The 20,680-nt window shown below is 41.4% G+C and overlaps 1 protein-coding gene across 1 annotated transcript in view; it reads right to left on the bottom strand.

The window, feature by feature from the left end:
- THSD7A (thrombospondin type 1 domain containing 7A) overlaps positions 1–20,680 on the bottom strand; it is a 414,592-nt gene that overhangs the window by 86,474 nt on the left and 307,438 nt on the right. Inside the window, exons 12-14 of the mRNA XM_084858685.1 lie at positions 15,812–15,944; positions 10,416–10,519; positions 2,239–2,433 (exon numbers count right to left, since the gene is read on the bottom strand). Coding sequence (XP_084714811.1) covers positions 2,239–2,433; positions 10,416–10,519; positions 15,812–15,944 — 432 coding nt within the window. The remainder of the gene's footprint in view (positions 1–2,238; positions 2,434–10,415; positions 10,520–15,811; positions 15,945–20,680) is intronic.

Raw genomic sequence — 20,680 nt, 5'->3', positions numbered from 1 at the left:
TTAATGTGACACACCATTCTAGCCACAGTTGGGAATACGCCTCACCCTACATACTTATTTGCTAGGACATTAAACATTATGTCCCACACTGCCCGTTCTATGAAGTAGGGCAAGGTAAAACGCTGGACCAAATTGTTGCCAAATTCACGGTCTCTTGCAGATACCCCCCACCACACAGGCAGTTGTCAGTGGGAGGCCCGAAATGGAGCAAGATGGAGCCCGGGGAGAGCAAAGACAGGCTTGGATTCATTGGATCTGAAGTCCCTCCATTCCCCTGAGGGGACCCAGCCTGCAGCTGGAGTAAGAATATTCTGTCTTGTTGTAACCAATGGGAAGTGGGGAGGGAAAATAAATTAAAACAAACTCTTTTCTTAAGTTCACTTTGCTGTGTATTAAATGTCTTCATTCTTTAAGGAATTCTCACTTTGGTTCTCTCTACTATTTATCTCTTCATCTTAATTGGATATTTAACTTTCTCTTTTTAACATGCAACATTTGCCTGTTTTTAACTCTTATATAAATCAATGTAACTCAAATATTAGAAACTAAATACAGAACTGTAATCACAGTTTGTTCTTATCAATCTTGTTAGCGCCAGTTTTCATTATTTTAATAGCGTTAAGTAGTCCTGGCAAAAACGTCTCTTTATAATGCATCATTATTTGCAACTTCTATTAGCTAAATCGAAGTCTCAAATCAGTATCTACCTTTTTTCCATTTCAGTGACAGTATAAATGGATGTTGCAATGTTTTCCTTTGCTTAAAAATATACCGTTTTTATGAGATGTTGTATGATGTGTCTCGGAAAGACTGTAGATCATTAAAATATTTACCAGCACAGAACAGAGACAGTCAATATAGTAAGGGTAATTCTTTGTGTTGATTAAACTAGGAGCTTCCCAATTGCTCATGAATAATTACTGTACCCCAAAGAGGAAGAGATCCAAAGAAAGTTCTGTACAGCTTTTATTGGACCTACTTCTATTTGGATGGAAATAAGCAAGCATTTGAGTTAAACAGAATTCTGTTTCAGACAGAAATATTTCATTTGTCACATTTGGATTATGTACAGCTTGCCTGGATGAAATATATTGAAATTATCAGCCCGTCATCAAGATTATGCATAGGCATATAAATCATGTGTCTAATTATAAGATTGTCACTGAGTCTATGACACTAAAATGGGTCCATTCACAAAAGAGGAGGGCTACTCGCTGGGTAAAAGCCAAGAATTTCTGTTGTTCATTTATGCAGCAATTCTGCACACAGGCTGCTAAAATTTCACTGAGAATTTGGATTGAAGCAGCCAAATCGTAGACAAGATTGTAGCCCAAGCCATTTAACTTTGTTTCTGAAGTTCTCTTTCTGTCAGCAAATACAATACTTTTTACCTACTAAATGTGGAACAGTAGGTATGAAGTTCCGCACAAATGTTAAAAGTTCAAATAAAACCACTGTCATGAAAACTAGCTTGTAATCATATCCAAGCCTTCTGTTACTGCTGCCTAGCAGATTGCAAGCATTATTTCTAACTATCATCTACATGTACATGGCAGATGGAACATAAATTCTTTCTGGGGTTGGTGGTAACTAAGGCAATTTTATAATAAATGATAATGGAAGACCTCAGTTCCTCCTAGATCATTAGGAGTTTTCCCAGGGAAAACTTTGACATAAAAACATTTTACGAAATGTACATTTGGGCAGAAAAAGATGAAGTAGAGACTACTTGCAAGTTCACTGATACCTACTGTCAAAATACACATTTCCCTCTCTGAGATCTTGGAAGAGGTTCTAAGGTAGCTGTACATATTTTTAATGCTATTCCATGATTGCCTAGAGTCACAGGCACTATAGATTTGGAAAAAATATCTGTCTGTCTGTCTGTCTGTCTGTCTGTCTCCAATTCTTCTACAGTCCAAATCCACAACCTTGGGCAATGCAAGCCAGTTCATACAGGAAAAACCTTTCTGGTCCAGTTGTTTCTAGAATCATCACACTCTGCTATTACTCAAACTGTGGCAACAGTTTTTGCATTTCAGGGCTCAATTCTATACCCCTTTACCGGTGACTAAGTCCCCCTGAACTCAATGGGACTTACTTCCGAGTAGACAAAATTGGGACTGGGCTGTCGGTCATTTTAGGGATTCTAGTATGAGTAAAATTATCACAACTGCCACTACAGTACCAACAACAACGCCAATGCAGATGTTTCTCTTGGTATCTTCCAACTCTTACCAACAAGAAAGCGCTTCCTTGTCCTAACTGCTCCACAGTCCCCATTGCAAGAAGAGAACTTTGACCAGCTTGTGAATTGACAGTCATCTTGGCATGGGATCTGGCACAGTTGTGTTAAAGATGGTAAAGAGCCTGCGTACTTAAGGCATTCGCTGACGTCAGCCTGTCCACCATCTTGTTTGCGACAAGTAATAGCTGTCGGCAGAAAAAGAAAAGAAATGTTAACTCATTCTTAGGTCTTTTGTTACATAGACAATGTAGCAGCTAACCAGGGTCACCCTCTTTTGATTAGCACACCAGGCAAAGTGTTCATGAATTGTTTCCCTTGGAATCTCTGGCACCATGGATTTGTTTTCAAATTTTAGAAAATGCAAAATACGACATATCTCTCATGTAATTCATATCAGGAATTGACACAAACAATGTAGCATAAAAATACAATGCAAGCCATTCTATGAAAGGAATAATGCTATTATTATCCTCCATTTTACTGTATAATTTAACAGCCTTGTTAAATTACTAACCCCATAAATAATGGATTTACTGGGATACGAATTGATTTTTATCTAATTCTAAATATACTATAATTATGTTCAGCTTAAGCAACCTGAACGGAAGAGAAAACTCCCCTTGAAAAGTATATTTCCTCCATGGGAAAGTAGGAAGGAATATATATCTGGAAATACTTTGTAGCCTGAACATTATACTAAACCTTCACATGGCTCAAAAAACCTTCTCTCCAACAATAATGGCATAAAGCAGCTTGTAAGGAAGGAAACCAAATAAGGCATTTTAAAATAGAAATATATACCTGTAGAGCGAAAAGTTTCCTTTAAAAGTTTTAAAGGCTTCCTTTAAAAGTGTCTATTCTCTTCTGAGAATTTTTCAGTACACTTAGGGTGCAATCCTATGACAGAAAAAGTCCTACAACTCCCAGCATGCCCCAGGCAGTCATGGTGGCTGGGGCATGCTGGGAGTTGTAGGACCTTTTTCTGTCTAAACGTGCATAGGATCCTTCCCTTAATGCTATAAAATAAAACTTTTTCTGACCAGCAAATACTCTGTGTGTGTGTGCGGGAGAGGGGAGGGGAGGGGAGGGGAGGGGAGAGGGGAGAGGGGAGAGGGGGGAGGGGAGGGGAGGGGAGAAGAGGAGAGATCTCTGTGTGTGAATGCATGGTGTGTATGAATGAATGGATGCTTGTGAGTGATAAAGAGAAAGCAGAAGAATGTGTGTGGGGAGTGATGATCTCAGAACAAGGGTCTCTGGCCCCACCCATCACCAGCATGTGGCCCCTAACAAATTCCTTCCAAGGGAACACAACCCTTGAAGGGGGAAAGCTTTTCCACACCTACTCTAAATAAAGTATCTCAGATAGAATCCTTGAATACAACCCCAAAGTGCAACATGCTTTTGCTGGAGAACTATGCTGCCTGATCTTATGCATGTTTACTCAGAAGTATGTCTCAATGAATTCAATAGGACTTATTCCCAAGTATACATAGGACTGTGGCCTGAGAGTAGGAGGCAAAAGAAAAAGAACTAACTTATTGCACATTTTAACTTCTCAAATTCTCAGTTGTAAGTTACATGGTGAAACAGCCTTTTGGGGGAGATGTTGCTTTCTCCCCATTATCAGACAACTGAGTATCTCCCTAGGAAATACTACAATTCTGACTCCTTGAAAATGTTTAATTTATACGTAGCTCAGAATTCCAAAGTCAGGTCCTACCTTTAACCCTCATACTTGCTAGAACAGCAAATACTATGTTGCTGTCCTCAAACCCAGTTAATTGGCTTGAGATTAATTTTTACCGTGAAGGTGCCACAGACTTCACATATTTGAAGATATGAAATGTGCATTCCTAAATGGTCAAATGACAGCTATAAACTTACTGATATAGCAGCATAACCAAGAAAACAATATAATAAATGTGAAACAACAAATATGCAAGGCTTTTTAGTAGTACACAGAGGACTCTTTATGGACAAATATAAATGGAGAGTCAGGTGTGGTGTTTGCTTTTTTTACATTTATAACTGATATATACAGTTTTGCCTCGAAGGCACAGTCTGAAATGATGTGGTATGAAGAGAACCATGAGGAATTTCAAGGGCTACAAGAAAATCTCTATTATAGCCACCTTATGTTCTTCATCCAAAAATAGCTCAGCTATCAAATAGGCAATTACAACTAAATAGGGAAAGGTTTAGAATAGTTGTTGCAGAGATGCGACAAACAGCCAAGATGCCAATCTGATTAGTTTAATTAGGATTTATACCTGACTTTTAAAAATCAAAAATCATCTAAGTGGCTTACAACTACTTTAACAGAAAATGCAGAAAAGCCAAACAGTAAAACTATAGTCAATTAAAACATACGGAGTTTAAAAATAAAAAAAAAATCCTAATAAATATGAACAGCAAGACAACACAATACACAGCATAGCGAATCTCAATTCAACTCCAGAACCATCTTAAAAAGGAATATTTTTACATGCCAGTGAAAAAGAAAGGGTGGGGAGGGCCTGACAAAACTCTACGGGGAGGGGGGTCCATAACCGTGGTGCCATCACTGAGAAGGCCCTGTCTCTTGTCCCTGCGTATTATCATGTTAGATATCAGGGTAGAAGGGCTTAATTCTGACTCCCATAAAAAGCCTGATTACCAACTCATCCTGGATTTACCAAGAGCTCATTCTTATATTATATTCCTCTGCTCATGTCTTTAAGATTTATAGCAATATGCTTCATACTAGGCCCTACTCATTGGTCCATCTGGCCTAGTACTGTTGACTGATTTGCAGTAGCTCTCTAGAGTATCAGGTAGAGGTCTTTCCCATCGCCCTGCTACCAGATCCTTTTAACTGGAGATACCCAAAACTGAACCTGGGACCATGTGCATGCTGAACATGTGCTCTGCCACTATGCTATGGTCCCTTCCCATAAGCTATTAACAGCTTATGTTATTCTTAACATCAAAGCTTTAACAGAACAGCAGCTGTTTCTTCCAGTTACAATACCGCCGACAACATGGCTGTTGCCAGGGATTGTAACTGGGACCACTGAAACGCAAAGCCATGTGCTCTGACAGGAAGATATGATCCCTCCCCAACTCTTCATGACTGTGTTTATTTCACAGCAAATTGGTTGGGAATGATGGGACTTGCAGTCCAACACATTTGTAACTTGTAGAAGGCTGTACTAGTCCATGCTCTCCCCTGAAATGCTTCATTTATGCACATCCTGATAAACTTAAGTTGCATGTCCTCTCAGCCAAGCCCATAATGCTTTATTTACATAGTGCAAATGGTGTCTGGGACCAGAAATCAGTCTCTTATCAGACAGTGTCAGACTAATAATTAATCACAATTTGACTCACATCAGATTGATTACAGACATTAGAACCGAGAATAACAAATCTGATTTGTTAGTCAACCACAAATAATTATGCGATGTTCCCATAAAGCACAGGGATAGAGTGGCCAGTAAAATCAAATTTAACATGGGTTCAGTTCACTTAACAATGTTTCCTCTATTTAATATTTAGGGTCTCCCTGAAGAGTGGCGTGAAATAAACAGCACTTCACATTTGTATACCAAAGACCTTGATATAATTAGATCTGATAGCATAGTGTGAACTACACCGCAAGGGGCCATAAGCTGATAAATTATTATTGTGGGGATAATTAAATACAAAGTCTGCTCTCTGTATGCAAATTAGTGCCATTTTGGTGCCTTGAAAAGCAACAAGTACTTAAAGTGCCCAGGTCAAACACTGCCAAATTACACCACCTCTGAAAGAAGGTTCTATCTAGCTCACAGTGAACTCATATTATTATACAGCTTTAAGAGTGCAATCCTATGCATGTTTAGACAGTAAAAAACCCTGCAACTCCCCCCCCCCCGAATTCTGTCTAAACATGCATAGGATTACGTCCTTAGTTAAGGATGGCATGGGCACCTGATTCAGTCCGGGAATCCGGCAGACCTGCTCCTGCCCGCAACCCTGAGCCCCATTCGCCGAGCCCCTGCCCCTGCTCACCCCCTGCTCGCACTTGGCGAATGGCCGGCACTCACCCTGGCAGCGTTGTCGAGCTCTGCGGTCGCCATTTTCTGAGAAATGAAATGGCGATCGCAAAAATGCACACATTTGCGCACACGCGAAAATGTGCATTTTCATATAAATAAATATGGTGTACTACCTGCTTTTATCATTGTCACAGAATATTATTTGTTTGATTTGTTTATATAGCTGTATGTATGTACAGCTATATAAACAAGAAACGTGGGGGCGGGTGAAGAAAACATTGAAAGGAAAAATGGTCTTGCTGACAAAACTAAAAGAACATTTGCCTCAGTCTAAAGTTGTGACATGTTCATTTACATTGACATGATTTGCAATAAAATCTCCATTATACAGGACAGTTAGAATCAGAGCTGTCTTAGAGGATGAATCGTTCTGCTAATTTTCTGATTCATGCTGGCACTTTTGCAGTCACACACGCTCAGTGTGATTTTTAAAAAGCTGGAAAATGCAAACATATGAGTCTTTAGTTATAAAAGCAATGTTTGAGTTTGTTATAATTATGTCTGTGATCTGACAAGGGTAGCCCCCTCCACAAGTTTCACTGATTTCTGTTTTTCACCCCATGTTCACTTAATTTCCAACCAGTCCAGGATAAACACCACCATGGCCTAATATGGAAGATAGCATGCTAAGAAACATACATGGCTGAGGCATGCCCTTCCCACATCACCACTAACACCATAGATATCATGGTGTTACCCAGGCCCAGCATCAGCATCTGGCAATCACAGCCCCACCAAAATCGAAGCCACCAGCCTCCACTGGCAAGGGGTATAGTGAGGCAAATGCCAGGGCCCACCAAGGTTGACGCCAACATCCCTTTGGTTGTTGTTTTTTAAATAATAAATTTAGGGAGCAATCCTATGGCAGCTGGACAGCAGCTAGATGACCATAGGATATTGTGTTATCCGGGAACCAACCTTGGAGCCTGTGCTTCGAGGTTGGTCCTGGAGAACCGACCTCCCCGAACTTCCGCTCTGCCTCACAGACAGGGTGGAACAGCTTCGTCCTCCGTGCTCGCAAGAGGAGTGCGGAAAGGCCAAAAAGGGGCATTCCAGGGGGTGTTCCAGAGCCGGGAGGGCGGAAATGCCTGTATGACACATCCCATGTGTCATATGGCAGCCTCCTCCCCCCACTCAGTCCTCCTGTGGTTACACAGCCACAATCAGCTGTCTAGCCAAAAATGCAGGGCAGGAGAAGTGCGGACAGAACAATCCCCTGCGTGCTTCTCCTGCACTGCTTTGGATAGGCAGTTGCCTCCAAGTTCGGAGGCAGCCACCTATCTAGATAGGATTGTGCCCTTGGTGCTCTGACGAGAAGCATTGGATGAGGCAGCTAGCTGCCATCTTCATTTTCCCAGAAGGCCTCTGGACCCCAAAACAGGGCCCAGAGGCATTCTGGGGAAATGAAAATGGCAGCTTCTGCAGCAGCTTCATCTGGTGCTTATCAGCCCTAACCTGCCTTCTGCTTCCCATCCCCACTGCTACCCAACAGCTGTGGTGCAGCCTACCGGAAAGTAGCTCAGGGAGGCACCTTGCCCAGAGCCCTCTCAAACCTGGTGCTAATGGAGAGCTGCCAGCAATGCCAGCTCCAAGTTCTTAAGGGCCTTTGAGCAAGACACCATCGATGGGGACCCTCCCTCAATGAGTCTACCTTCTTTCTGCCATTGTCACCAGCTGCAATCCTTCCTCATCCTCTTTCTCTTCATTGTTACCACTTGCTTGTTTGAGATAGGGAGAGAGCCAGGGAGCAAGTAGGCAGTGGCATCTACTGTTCCTTTTTCTCACCACCACTGTTGTCTGGGTCAGAATGAGAGGCAGATGAAGAGGCAGGTTGTGAAGAGGAGGTGCATGTCCATGGGGCTCTTATCAGTGGGCCCCTGCTGGGCTGTGGGCCCTCAGCAGGTGCCCAACCATGCCTACTCTTGACATTGGCCCTGGCTGCCGGTGTGTGGGACAACAGTGACCTTGAAAAAGGTATGCCTGGAATACTTTGGACACCTCTGAACAGTGGAACTCCAAAAACATCCAATACAGGTCCATCATTAAATCCATGGTAAGAATTAGAAGTACATGATCTATGGAAGATGAATGCAATTTTTAAAAACTGAAGTTAGCCTCACATGAACATAGTATTTCAGAAACTAAATGTGTGGGAATGGTCCTACCAATGATAATGTAATTATCCATCTAATCAAAAGGGAAGAAACACATGTGCTCTTGTCATTCAGTCAGAAATTATTAGATAGTAACGACTGTTTATCATGAAGTCTCAGTTCACGGAACATCATGAATGTATTCAGGAGCAAAGTGCTCCATTAAGTGCTGGGTTAAAGCATAATGTTAGGACCATTTAAATGTCAAAAAGGAAAGAGCTGCAAAACTGAGCATCAGTGACCAGCATAGGAGCCTTAATGATGTATCAGTACAGGTAAAGAACTATGAATACAGAGAGAGACAGAGACAGAGAGACAGAGAGATCTTACCTAGGAGGCAAAATCGGCCCATTTTCTGTGTTTCAAATTAGGTTGTGCTAGTAACACAGTGGAGCCTCTTCCAAATATTTTTATTGAAAGGGTGAGTGTGGTGTAGTGACAAGTGTTGGCCTTTGACCAAAGAAACCTAGGATGCTCCAGATGAGGCTTTTGTTGTGCAACTGCCCTGCCTCATTCAAAGAATTTGGGGGGGGGGGGTCCAGTTGACACCATCTTCCATTTGTAACCCTACTGTGTGCTCCCATTGCTGCTTCCCTGCCACAGAAAATCCATTACAGAGGAAAAGATGGGATGAATGCACAATGTCTTTTGATGGGTAGGGCTAGGAGATATCCATCGGGAAGCTCTGCTGGACTGGGGTGGGGAGGCGCACATTCATCCATGGTACATACACGCAGTGTTTACTTATACCACCATTCTTCCTTTACAAAGCTCAGACTTTGTAAACATCCATCGGTAGTTGAATAGGCTTCCATCTGGGCAATGATCATGCCCCCACCACCCACACTCTTAACTTCAAAAATGCTACAGTATTACATGCTCACAGTTCATTCACCAGGCATAGAATATCCCCCCCCCCCAGTTCTTTAATCACAGTCACTAGATAATAACCATTGGTTATTCCCCATTGTAAGAGTGGACAAGAGGAGAAAAATCCAACTTCTTCCACCCTAAGATGTACTACCCTTGCAACTCCCCATGACTTGCAGAAGCAGAATAATTTGTGCAAAATAAGCAAATCCATATACATTTGCATAATTTTCATAAATTGTATTGGGCAAAGCATTTAGCTCTCATTGGTGCAATATGCTGACTATTTTTAAACCAAGGAGTACACATAACCCTGATCAAGACAATATGGATGAACACCAGCTTCCTGGCAGAGCAGGGCTGAAAACAACTGTGAGTGGTGCAATCAGGGCAGGACTTTGGGGCAGAAGGCCAGAGCCCCACCCCTTTAAGGGAAGGGCTGTAGGTCAGTGGTAGAGCCCCTGCTTTGCATGCAGAAGGTCCCAGATTCAATCCCTGGCATCTCCAGGTAGGGCTGGAAAAATCTCCTGCCTGAAACCCTGGAGAGCTGCTGCCAGTCAGTGCTGTCAATACTGGGCTCCACCAATGGCCTGATTCTGTATAAGGCAGCTTCCTATGTTCCTAGGATAATGAGCACAAGGTCCCTAAATGAAGCAGGGCTGGTTTACCACATCCTGAAGTGAGATAACACATGTTACCATCAGTGGGGTGGGGGTTGCATAAGACCATTAAGTCTAAAATCACCTAACTGCACCACTGAGAACTGTTCGATAAGAATATGCACATTTCACAGTTATACAAGAGACAATATTTAACCTATAACAAAAATATTATGTGAATAGCTCCAATTCTATGAATAAAAGGCATCCAGAGATCTCCTTGTGAGTGGACTGCTTTGTGCCAACACCTACCTTGTTAGCTCTCCCTGATTTTATAAAGTGTCAAATCCAGCACTTACAGCTTAGGGGGAATTGGGAATCTTCATGACAGTATGGTAGAACACAACTATTGTGACAACTGCAATATTTGATAGATCGCATAAATCACCATTACAGTTGTTCTAACCTCTTGCTTGTAGACCAGGACCACACGTCTCCTGGGCACCCGGGCTGTCCTGACGAATATACCATGGGACAAGCTGACATCTGCGCCATTTGTGTGTCTTCCATCTGCAGCAAGAAAATGATTACATGAACAGAAACCAAAGTATTTGTCAGAGCTTAATCTGAGCAAATGTGCAAATAAATCAATACCAGGAACAGCTTTTTCTCCTTCTCACCACCTTCCACCCCATTCCTTTCTTTGCTCCAAAGCTGCTATTCACTTAATTACAAGTTAAGGGTAAATCTGCATATCTTAGCTGCTGCTTCATAGCTAAAGAATATAAAAGACCATTTTTGCAGGTGGCACCTAAACTGGCATTTCCAAGGCTTGTAATTCTGCTTTATGTCATACATTAAGAGTATTTGACATTTACGTGATGCACACCAAACTAAAAAGCATCCCAGCCTCGCATTTGCAGTGCCCCTGCATTGCTTGTAGAGCCATTGTGTAGTTGTTGCTCTGTGGGTACTCAGCAAGGGGCAGTGGAGGCTGGTTGCTCCAATTTCGGTGGGGCTATGATTCCATTCTGGGTTTTAGTCAGGACCAGTCAGAACTCTAAAGGAATTATCCAAGGTACTGAACCCAATCCCCAAAATGGTCCCAGCACCTTGGATAGCTCCTTTGGAGTTCTGGCTGGTTCTGACTAAAACCCAAAATGGAATCACAGCCCCACCAAAATCGAAGCCACCAGCCTCCACTGGCAAGGGGTATACTGATCAATCCTGGCTCACTGCTGCATGTATCCGTGACTGAAACACACTGCTAGAAACAGGCATTTGCTATGGGGATATGTTATGGATGCATGTGAAATATTTTACAAATACTTCGAGAAATGCAACATCTAAACCAACCCTTCAGACTGCAGGTGGCGACTCACATAATTGTATGTTCCTCCATAAAAGAAAGGCACCCTTCTCCCTAGTATCTATGTTTTCTATGGACAGGGACCTATTCTGCATGGAAGAAGACATTCAGTCACACAAGGGTCCTGCAATCTGAAATGGTACAGTCCACAAACATGTTTATCACCTCACTGAGAACTAGATCTTATGACTTTGGGGCAGCCTTTCCCAACCCAGCTTCTCCAGATGTTGGACTGCATTCATCATCATCCCCAGCCAGCATGTACAATAGTCAGAGATGGTGGGAGCTGTAGGCCAACAACATCTAGGGTCCCAAGATCAGGCAAGAAAGAGGCAATGTTTTTCATCACTGATTGCATACATACTGTACTGTATATGCCACAAATACTCTATTACCACTAGTAATTCTATCACCAGGATGTCCACCACATATCCCACTTTGGAATTTCACCCCCAATTGTGTCAAGCAAAACTTAACCTAGAGATCAGATAAATCTGTGCATGGAAGGTTAGAGTTTAGTTTTAAATGGCTTTAGTGAAAGAGTCCTTCTACTGTGCTTCTCTATAGAGGTCATTTTAATTATACTTGCTTTTCTTTTTAAATTTCTCTACATATTAAGTTAGGGAATGCAGGTCCAGCAAAAAATAAATTGAATATCAATCGGAATAACAAAATGGCAGGAGAACCATATTTAAATAACCAAAATAAGTGCTTACAGAATTATGTAGACACCTATTCCATTCCATTATTTATTGCTTTGTATACATTTATTCAAATACCTACAGGTATCACTCATAAACATTTCATACAAAAGACTACTCATAACTATATCCTCTGTGATGCTCCACAGCTTTAACAAAAGACATTGGCTGAGATTACCATTCCAAGTTTCCATTTTTTTAAATATATCTCAAAATTTTCCAGAGCTGCTGCCAAACACAACATATTTTCACATCCAAATTTAGGAGAGAATATATACAGCTTTTCACAGTGCAATATTTAGAAAGTAAGGTTATTATTCTCCTCTTTGTTTTGTCAGTAATTTCAACAGGCATAGGGATGGCGTGGGTGCCCAATTCCATTCAGAAATCCAGCTGAACCCCCTCACGCCCGCATTCCTGAGCCCTGCTCACCGAGCCCCTGATCCTGCTTGCCCCCTGTCCGCACTCAGACAGCAGCCTGCACTCACCCAGTGGCCTCATCGAGCTTCATGGTTGCCATTTTTTGAAAAATAAAATGGCAATTGCAAAAATGTACATATTTGCATATGCAAAAATGCACATTTTTTATTTAAGAAGCATATTTAATTCTCAAAAGACTCCCTTTGTAAACACACTCTCTTTGAAATTCTCCACACTTGGGTTTTTTATCCCACAACTTTACTGGGGCTTCTGCTTCCATATGCTTTGCAGGATTAAGATTGGCTCCTTCACACACACACACACACACACACACACACACTTTTTTAAAGGAGTTGCCTTTATCTGCAAGTTCTATATGTTTCATTGTACAGCGACTAGATGGTGCTGCTGTTATAGTGTAACTCCCTCTTTACAAAGACAAATTTAATTTGGTTTTTATTATTTCATTATCTCCATTTCAAATAGAGATGCAGAAATGGTTGGAAAGCATGGGAGAGGAGCTGGAGGTTGATGACATCATGTAAAGGACCCGCAAGCTTCCATGAGTAACCAATCTCAATAGCAGGATAAAAGCCCCATATGGAGAAGCCCTACATCTACGATTTGTGCCTCATCACCATTATTCTGTTACTATACGTTTTAAGTCCACAGATGTAAGCCCTTCTTTCAACTGCACTCACTAATAATACGTACACCTGATTTTTGCCATGCATTTCCAGAATCAGCCATCACAATATTAATGGCAGATTTAAAAAATGTCTGACCTACCATCTTTATTCTATGAGTGATATTCTCAGACACAATGGGATGAATTCACTAATGCTTTGCAAATGAGGTAACCATGGAATTTGAAAGTGGCCATAGCATGTTACTGTCTGAACAAGCCATTTCTGTATTTCTAAATTAAGATGACAAATTGTCTGTAAAACTCAGGCAATATCCCATTATAGGAGAAGGAATTAACGTCAGAGCTCAGAAAACTCTTCATGGCTTTACTGCTTTTGGCTCCTCTTTTGTTAACAGCCACCTCAACCTGCCACGCATTCTGACCCCATGAGTCCTAGATGATAAAGGATTGTTGCAACCCTACACATTTTCCCTCAGAATTTTATCAGTGTTGATAATACTAATAATGCTAAATAATAGTTCATTTACAATGCACATGGTAAACTTTACAAAAGCTCTGTAAAACAAGCCAGTATTATTATTCCTATTTTACCTACAGGGGATTGAGGCTGAGAAAGTTGTCATTATGGCTCTCTGGGATTGCTAACTAAGTGCCTTTAACAATAGCTTGAACTGCAGACATTAGTACATGTCACATGGAAACTGCAACAAAATGTGTAGAGAATACTATATACTGTGTATGGTTCAGGTCACTGCACCTAAAAAAGTATATTGTAGAGTTCGAAAAAGTGCAGAAAAGGGCAACTAAAATGATCAAGGGGCTGGAACAACTCCCCTATGAAGAAAGGTTACCACCTTTGGGATTGTTTAGTTTAGAAAAAAAGATTAGTAAAGGGAGACATGATAGAGGCGAACAAAATTATACATGGTGTGGAGAAAGTGGATAGGGAGACATTTTTCTCCCTCCCTCATAATACTAGAGTGCAGGGTCATCCCATGAAGTTCCCACCTTGGTGGGAGATTCAGGATAGATGAAAGGAAGGACTACTTCACACAGCGCATAGTTAAACTATGGAATTCATTTCCACAAGATGAAGTTATGGCCACCAATTTGGATGGCTTTAAAAGGGGATTGAATAAATTCATGGAGAGCAAGGCTATCAGTGGCTACTGGTCCTGATGGCTATATGCCACCTCCAGTATCAGAGGCAGTATGTATACCAGTTCCTGGGGAACATGGGTCGGAGGGCGCTGTTGCACTCAAACCCTGCCTGTGGTTTTCCATGGGAAGTTGGTTGGCCACTGTGTGAACAGAATGCTGGTCTAGATGGACTCTTGGTCTGATCCAGCTGTGGCTCTTATGTTCTTATGTTGCAGTTATGGCGTGCTCCTGTTCAGAGTTCCAGTCACCAAGCCACCCCTCTTGCAGGATACTTCATCACATTTCTCCTCCTCATCCAGTGTTCCATTTCTCTCCCCACACAACAGTCAGTCAGCATTGCATGCCCACTGAGCATGCTCAGTCTTCATTGGGCTGTGAGGTTTTTCCCCTTAGGGTTTTTTCCCTCAAGGTATTTTTTTGTACTTCTGCAGACTTCCCGCATGCTTGCTGATCCCTTCCTCTTGAGTGTGGATCTTGCCATTTTGACTACTGAAGGACCTACATTCAAAGTACAGCTTCACTGTTAGTATTTAGGGTAACATTATCTCTATGCTGCAGATAGATTTACCTGCCAATGTTTGCAGATCAAGCAACTGTTAAAGGCAGAGAAAAGGAGCAGTAAAAAAAAAAAAAAGTCGGCAACCATAAGGTGAGCCTGTGAAGATGAAGGCTGAGCTGAGACTTTGATTCCCAGCTTTCAACCCTGAATCCTGGCAATTTCTGCAATAGACATTCATATCCAAATAAGGGCTGTGCTGTGATCACATTAATCTGTGAGGGGTTCATTGCCAGCTTCCTGATTTTCACTCTTATCTGAGCAGGTTTGCCACACACACAAAGCAGCAGTTCGCACAACATGGCTGGCTCATTGTGGGTTATTTAACCCATGATGAGCCCATGGCGCATGCAACCACCATTTTGAATATGCAACCCCCAATCAAGGTGATCAGGGGTTTCATCGTGTCATTTGAACCTGGCCATAACCCCTGATGGCTGGGTTCACATGACACAGCGGCATATTCAAAAGGGTGCCTGCACACACCCAGCATGAGCCGTGCAAACCAGGTCACAGAGACTCCCTGCTCTGGCTAGGGGAGGAGGATTGTATAGTCAATGTTCCAGCTGCTTCATTCTCCAAAGGTAGCTCAAATTTTCATACCACCACCAAATTTGGGGGCTGTGATAAAGTTAACAGACCTCACTCAAACCTAATTCACTATAACTAGATGTTGAATAGTTCTAAAATACAAAACACCTGAGGCCTTCTACCCACATGAAGACCTTAATTCCCTGTCCTTGCCCTCCCACAACTTACAAATGTTTTAAATCAAGTGCACTGTAGAGTATCTAGCAAAAATGCTTGATTTGAATCGTGTCTACAGTGATGGAGCTAGATGAAGCAGCCTGCCCCAACCAGGCAACCTCCAGATGTGTTGGACTGCAGTTCCTATCATCCCCAGCCAGCATGGCCATTGGCTGATGCGAGGTAGGCCAACTCATCTGGAGGGCACCAGGTTGTGGAAGGCTGAGTTAAAGGAATCTTCTTCTGCTAATAGCATCACCTGTAAAACAAGCAGACAGGAGGAGGGTCGCAATCCTTTTCCTCATACAACATATCTGGGCAGTCACGGCCACCATTTGCAGGGAGCTGCAAGATGACTCGGTGTCGAGACTGTTTGATGATGGGAACATCCCCTGCAAACAAACATCAAAGTGCATTTTACTATCCAGCTCCCCCTCCAATAGACGTTGGACCATAATACCTGGTTCACAGCAATTAGCGGCAGTCAAATAGTCAAATGAAATAGTAGAATTAGCTACTTAAAAGGTAAAAATTACATTTAGTCAGTTAATGATATAGAGCCATGGTAAGAAACACTAACAAAATCAAAATATAAATAATTAGAAAATACAAGACCTATAGCAACGGAAACAGTTTTACTACACTATATAATATCATGTGTAACAGAACCTTATAAAGCAACCCCACTTTCTCCAATAAATTTTAATTATGTACCCCATTTCACCCATAAATGCCTCTTCTTAGTTTACTTAACTTGTATCCTATAATGTAACATACCATTCTCTTAATTTAGGCATTTGAGAATTTCTCCAGTATTCAATCTATATCATTCCTGCTGTTACAGTCATATAAAACAACACCCCTTCTTCTTTTGATGCTGTCTTTTAATATTGTTAACATGAATATTTTAGGGTCTAAACTTAATCTTTGTTCCAAAATGACATTAATAGCATTCAGTATTTGCTTCCAGAAACCTCTGGCATATACACAGGAACACTAACAACTGACAAAAACCTCTCTTCCTCGTCTACATTTCCACCAAAGATCACAGACATTTTAAAGAAAATCTTGAGAAAATGCAGACCTTCTCTAAGATGTGCCTGGGTCTTGAATGCCTGGCAGAATTTGTAATAGGGAACCTGACCCTTCTTTAAAAAACACTTTAAGAGGTATCACTTGTCTTGAAACACTTGGGTTGGATCCAGACCCTGGGGCAGAATCCAACAGGACACTTATGCCCCGGCTTGTTCTCTTGTGCCCCAACAATTCCTGTCCACAAGTTGCACCGACAGGTTGTGGTACAAGGATTCAGTGTTTCCAGGGCAACCAGAAATAAATGAAAATGCTCGTTTCTGGAATGAAGTAGGTCGCAGAGCTTGCATAAGGGAGCTCTTCTGACCTGTCCCAATTGAGAAACAAATGTTTCCACTCATTTTAAGGCTCATGCAATGGAAGTGGCAGGCCCACCATTTGCATTATAGAATCTGTGGGGTGCAAGAGGATTGGTAGGGGCATAAATGGCCCATTGGGTTCTTCCCCTTGGAAGCATCCAACAGTGTTATTCTGCAAACTCAAATAGTGCATGCATAACTCCACCAAAGTTGGATAACTCCACTATCAGTTGTGCTGGCAGAGCTTGCACAAGCAGCTGCGCACTGGCAGAGCTTGTGCAAGCAGAGTACATTGCGCTAACAGAGCTCGCGCAAGCAGTACGGAGATGTGCTAGCAGAGTGGTTGTGCAGGCAGAACTTTGGTTGGATTCTCCCTTTGCATTTACTTGCAAACCTAGTTTCCACTAGTGCAACGTCACCTGCACTAGGGGAGTGACACTGTTGGAGACTGCCCTTAGTCATACTAACTTAAGTCCCATTGATTTCAATGGGTCTACTCCAAATATAACTAAGTCTGGATCCAACCCATTGTACATACATGAAGGTTGTATAATATTTATTTGGTGCCTTCAGGATGGCAGCATCAAGGAATTTTTCCCAATAGCACAAAACCTCAATGCATCTTTCAAAAAGGGCTCACATGCCAGGTTTGTAATATAAAGGCAGCAGGAACAAAAACAGCGACAGCCAAAAGTGTTGCTCGAGTTAAAGACAACAGCTGAGCACAACCTCAGGTCTTCTTCTATCAAGAATGGGCAAGTGCAGAAACATTTATATTGCCTGACTAGCAACAGAAGTAATTAAGTTAATTTAGTAAAAGTGACAGTCTTGCTATCCAATACATTTAGCTAGCCCCAAAATTTCTACATGGCAGTGAATCCCAACACAAAAAATAGTCATGATAAAAATTAAAAACAAGTGCCACATTGCTACTAGAGAGCAGCAGAAGCATCGCACAGATGCTTCTAACATTACCGTACCGAATATTATATTGTATTTGCCACACTGGAAGGAACATGCCCAGATTCTCTTCCCTGCCGTCGTATTAAAGCTTCCAGGCTTCCCATTAAACCTGGAAGTCTCCGCATGCTCTTTATTTCCTCAAAAGGTTACAAGTTTAATCTGTCTAATCCTTTATTAGTTAGAGAATACTTTTAATCAGTAACCAGGATGGCTATACAAAGTGATTTTGTATTTGTCTCATTTTTTGCATAACATGGAGCAGTAACTATGAACTATAAAGGGCATCTTTTCAGTACAACAATCCCATGGCTTTTGAAAATAGATGGCAATGAGTAAGCACCACACGCCACAGGGGGATTAGCACACATGAACAAGGAATCATATTATTGACTGCAGCTATGATAGCGCATATTAAGATGAATGCTTCCTGCTAAGCTCAAAAGACAAAAAGGGATAAGACAGAAATATCTGGGCAACATTAAGTCAGTCAAAAATGTTCTGCAACTATAATTACAATGCAGAAGAAAATCGAAAGAAATGTAGGATGTTGAGCTACTGCAGAAAGCAGTAGCACTGAACATCTGGCAGTATGTGCTTAAATACAATACTTAATATTATTTGAGTGTTTGGTTTTTTAAAAAGTAAGAGGAAACACTAGCATCCATCTCTTTTATTCCCCTCTACCAAGGAAATATGCAAAAGTACAACATAAAAGTAAGAACAACCTCTCTTGGTCAATTATTTATGGCTTATAAGAAAGCATAAGCCATCTGCACCTCTGGATTCTATCCCTAAGGTGCAATACACCAAGTATCATTGCATCACAACCACTCTGTTCATTTCAGTGAGGCTCTGCCATAAGCTCAACTGATATGAATGCACGTTGAACCCCAAGGGAAAATATATAGAGCTACTGTTTCAAATTATTTGAATTAGTATTTACTCTAGTAAAGTAAGAGAACCCTGTCTATAGGAGGACTAATTTCTAATCAACAGATGAAAAAAAAGCCGGAAGGGGCCAACGAAAGCTATTACTCAAATGCAGAGTTTTAAACAACAAATAAGGGGTTTTTTTAGAGTGACAGAAAAGGACAGTAAAGAAAGGAGTTCTAAACACATTGTTGTAAGGATTTTGGATGGCTTTACACCACACTTGTAAGTGCACAGAGTAGTTTTGGTAGCCCGGGTTATGCTGGAAGGTGAGGCTCTACATATGTTTCACTTTAACTTCTACACTTTGTTGTTCTTCAGTGTTGCTTTGTACGCTAAGCCCCAAGGTTGGGTGGTTTACACATCCAAATAAATAAATCCAATGCAGTGATCTAAGAGAAAGCCTAATTATTTATAACAGCTGTTGCGCAGAGCAACATCCAGCAATAAGGATGGATACATCTTTTTCTCTGCTTCTTGTTTTTTCCAATCCTCAGTTAATTCCATTCTGTTTCCTCATCCATTGTGGCTTAAAAAAAAAAAAAGTCAGCACAAAAATTCATATGCATTTTCATATGCATTTCTCCTAGTAAATTTTTTTTGCCTAATATATGCAATTTTCCCTCATATACTGCATTTTTGTACATTTTTCCCTGCACAAAAATATACACATTTCTGTGCACACTTTTCCCAAATAGTCACATTTTTTGTTCAAGAACTGTGTCACAAAAATTCTGAGAAGTGCGAATACTGAAGAATAACTGTATTCCAGTTTGCAGATTGATTCAGGAAGTGCAATTTTGATAAGTTCTTATCAAAATACAAACTGAACAAACCTCTACCCCATCTCTACCCAAAAGCATGAACAAGGGGCTCCTTAATGATATGGGCTCTCCTATTCATTTATGAACTCTATATTGGCATAGAATTTTCTGAAGACTTCACTGTCTGGGAAATCTTTGAAGGCATGAACATTGAATTAAAGGGCAGGGGTGTCCTATGCCCATATTCTAAGGCTGTATACGAGGGGTGGGAAACCTCAGGCCCATGAGTCAAATTTGGCCCTCCTGGGGTTCCAATCCAGCCCTCCCAGGTTTCCCAGAAGGTCCCTTCCCTTTCCTTCCTCCAATTATTGATTGGAGGTTTCCTGGCTTTTGCACAATTTTCCCACATTCTAATACATTCAAATGCCTCTCCTAAAGCTTAGTTACTGACAGTAAGAGCTTTAAGCTAAAATATGCTGGTGTTTTTGTATTTTTGGCCCCACCCTGTTTCCCTCTGCCCCCCCCCTTTGCCTTTGGCCCCCTCTCCCACTGGAATGTGGACCCTGAGGGCTTCTCTGAAATTGAATTTAGCCCTGGAGCTGAAAGAGGTTTCCCACCTCTGCTGTATACGTCTGTCTCTCTTCCCCTGCTTACACTCTTGAAGCCACACAAAGGGTTCTTATGTTTCTTATGCTATGCAAGCTACCTGAATTCTTTATTTCCTCACCACTGGAAAAAATGCTATTGCTCTCTGAAGTTATCATGTGACAAGAGAACAACAAAAATTTAAAAAAAGTCCAAGATAGCAAACAGGACATAGGTACCCTTGGACTATGACATCACAAAACAAAGGCCTCAATTAGACTTGGATCCTAATTTGTACATATTTAATGATTGTTAGTCAAATCCTGATGAGGGTTACACAGTAGCCACCAAGATGAGTTTCTTTTAAATAATATGTGATGACTCAATGGATGCAATCCAGAGCCAGTGAAACTTGTTTAAGTCACAGTGAATTCTCCAAGCTTGGACCCTGAAGTCTTGTGATATTAGTCACAGTGTGGAGCTGGGACAAAAGCC

This window comes from Heloderma suspectum, chromosome 5 (assembly GCF_057233095.1).
Source record: "Heloderma suspectum isolate Gila_16-S chromosome 5, 16-S_ref, whole genome shotgun sequence".
Taxonomy (NCBI): domain Eukaryota; kingdom Metazoa; phylum Chordata; class Lepidosauria; order Squamata; family Helodermatidae; genus Heloderma; species Heloderma suspectum.
This window is presented reverse-complemented; position numbering and strand designations above follow the sequence as displayed.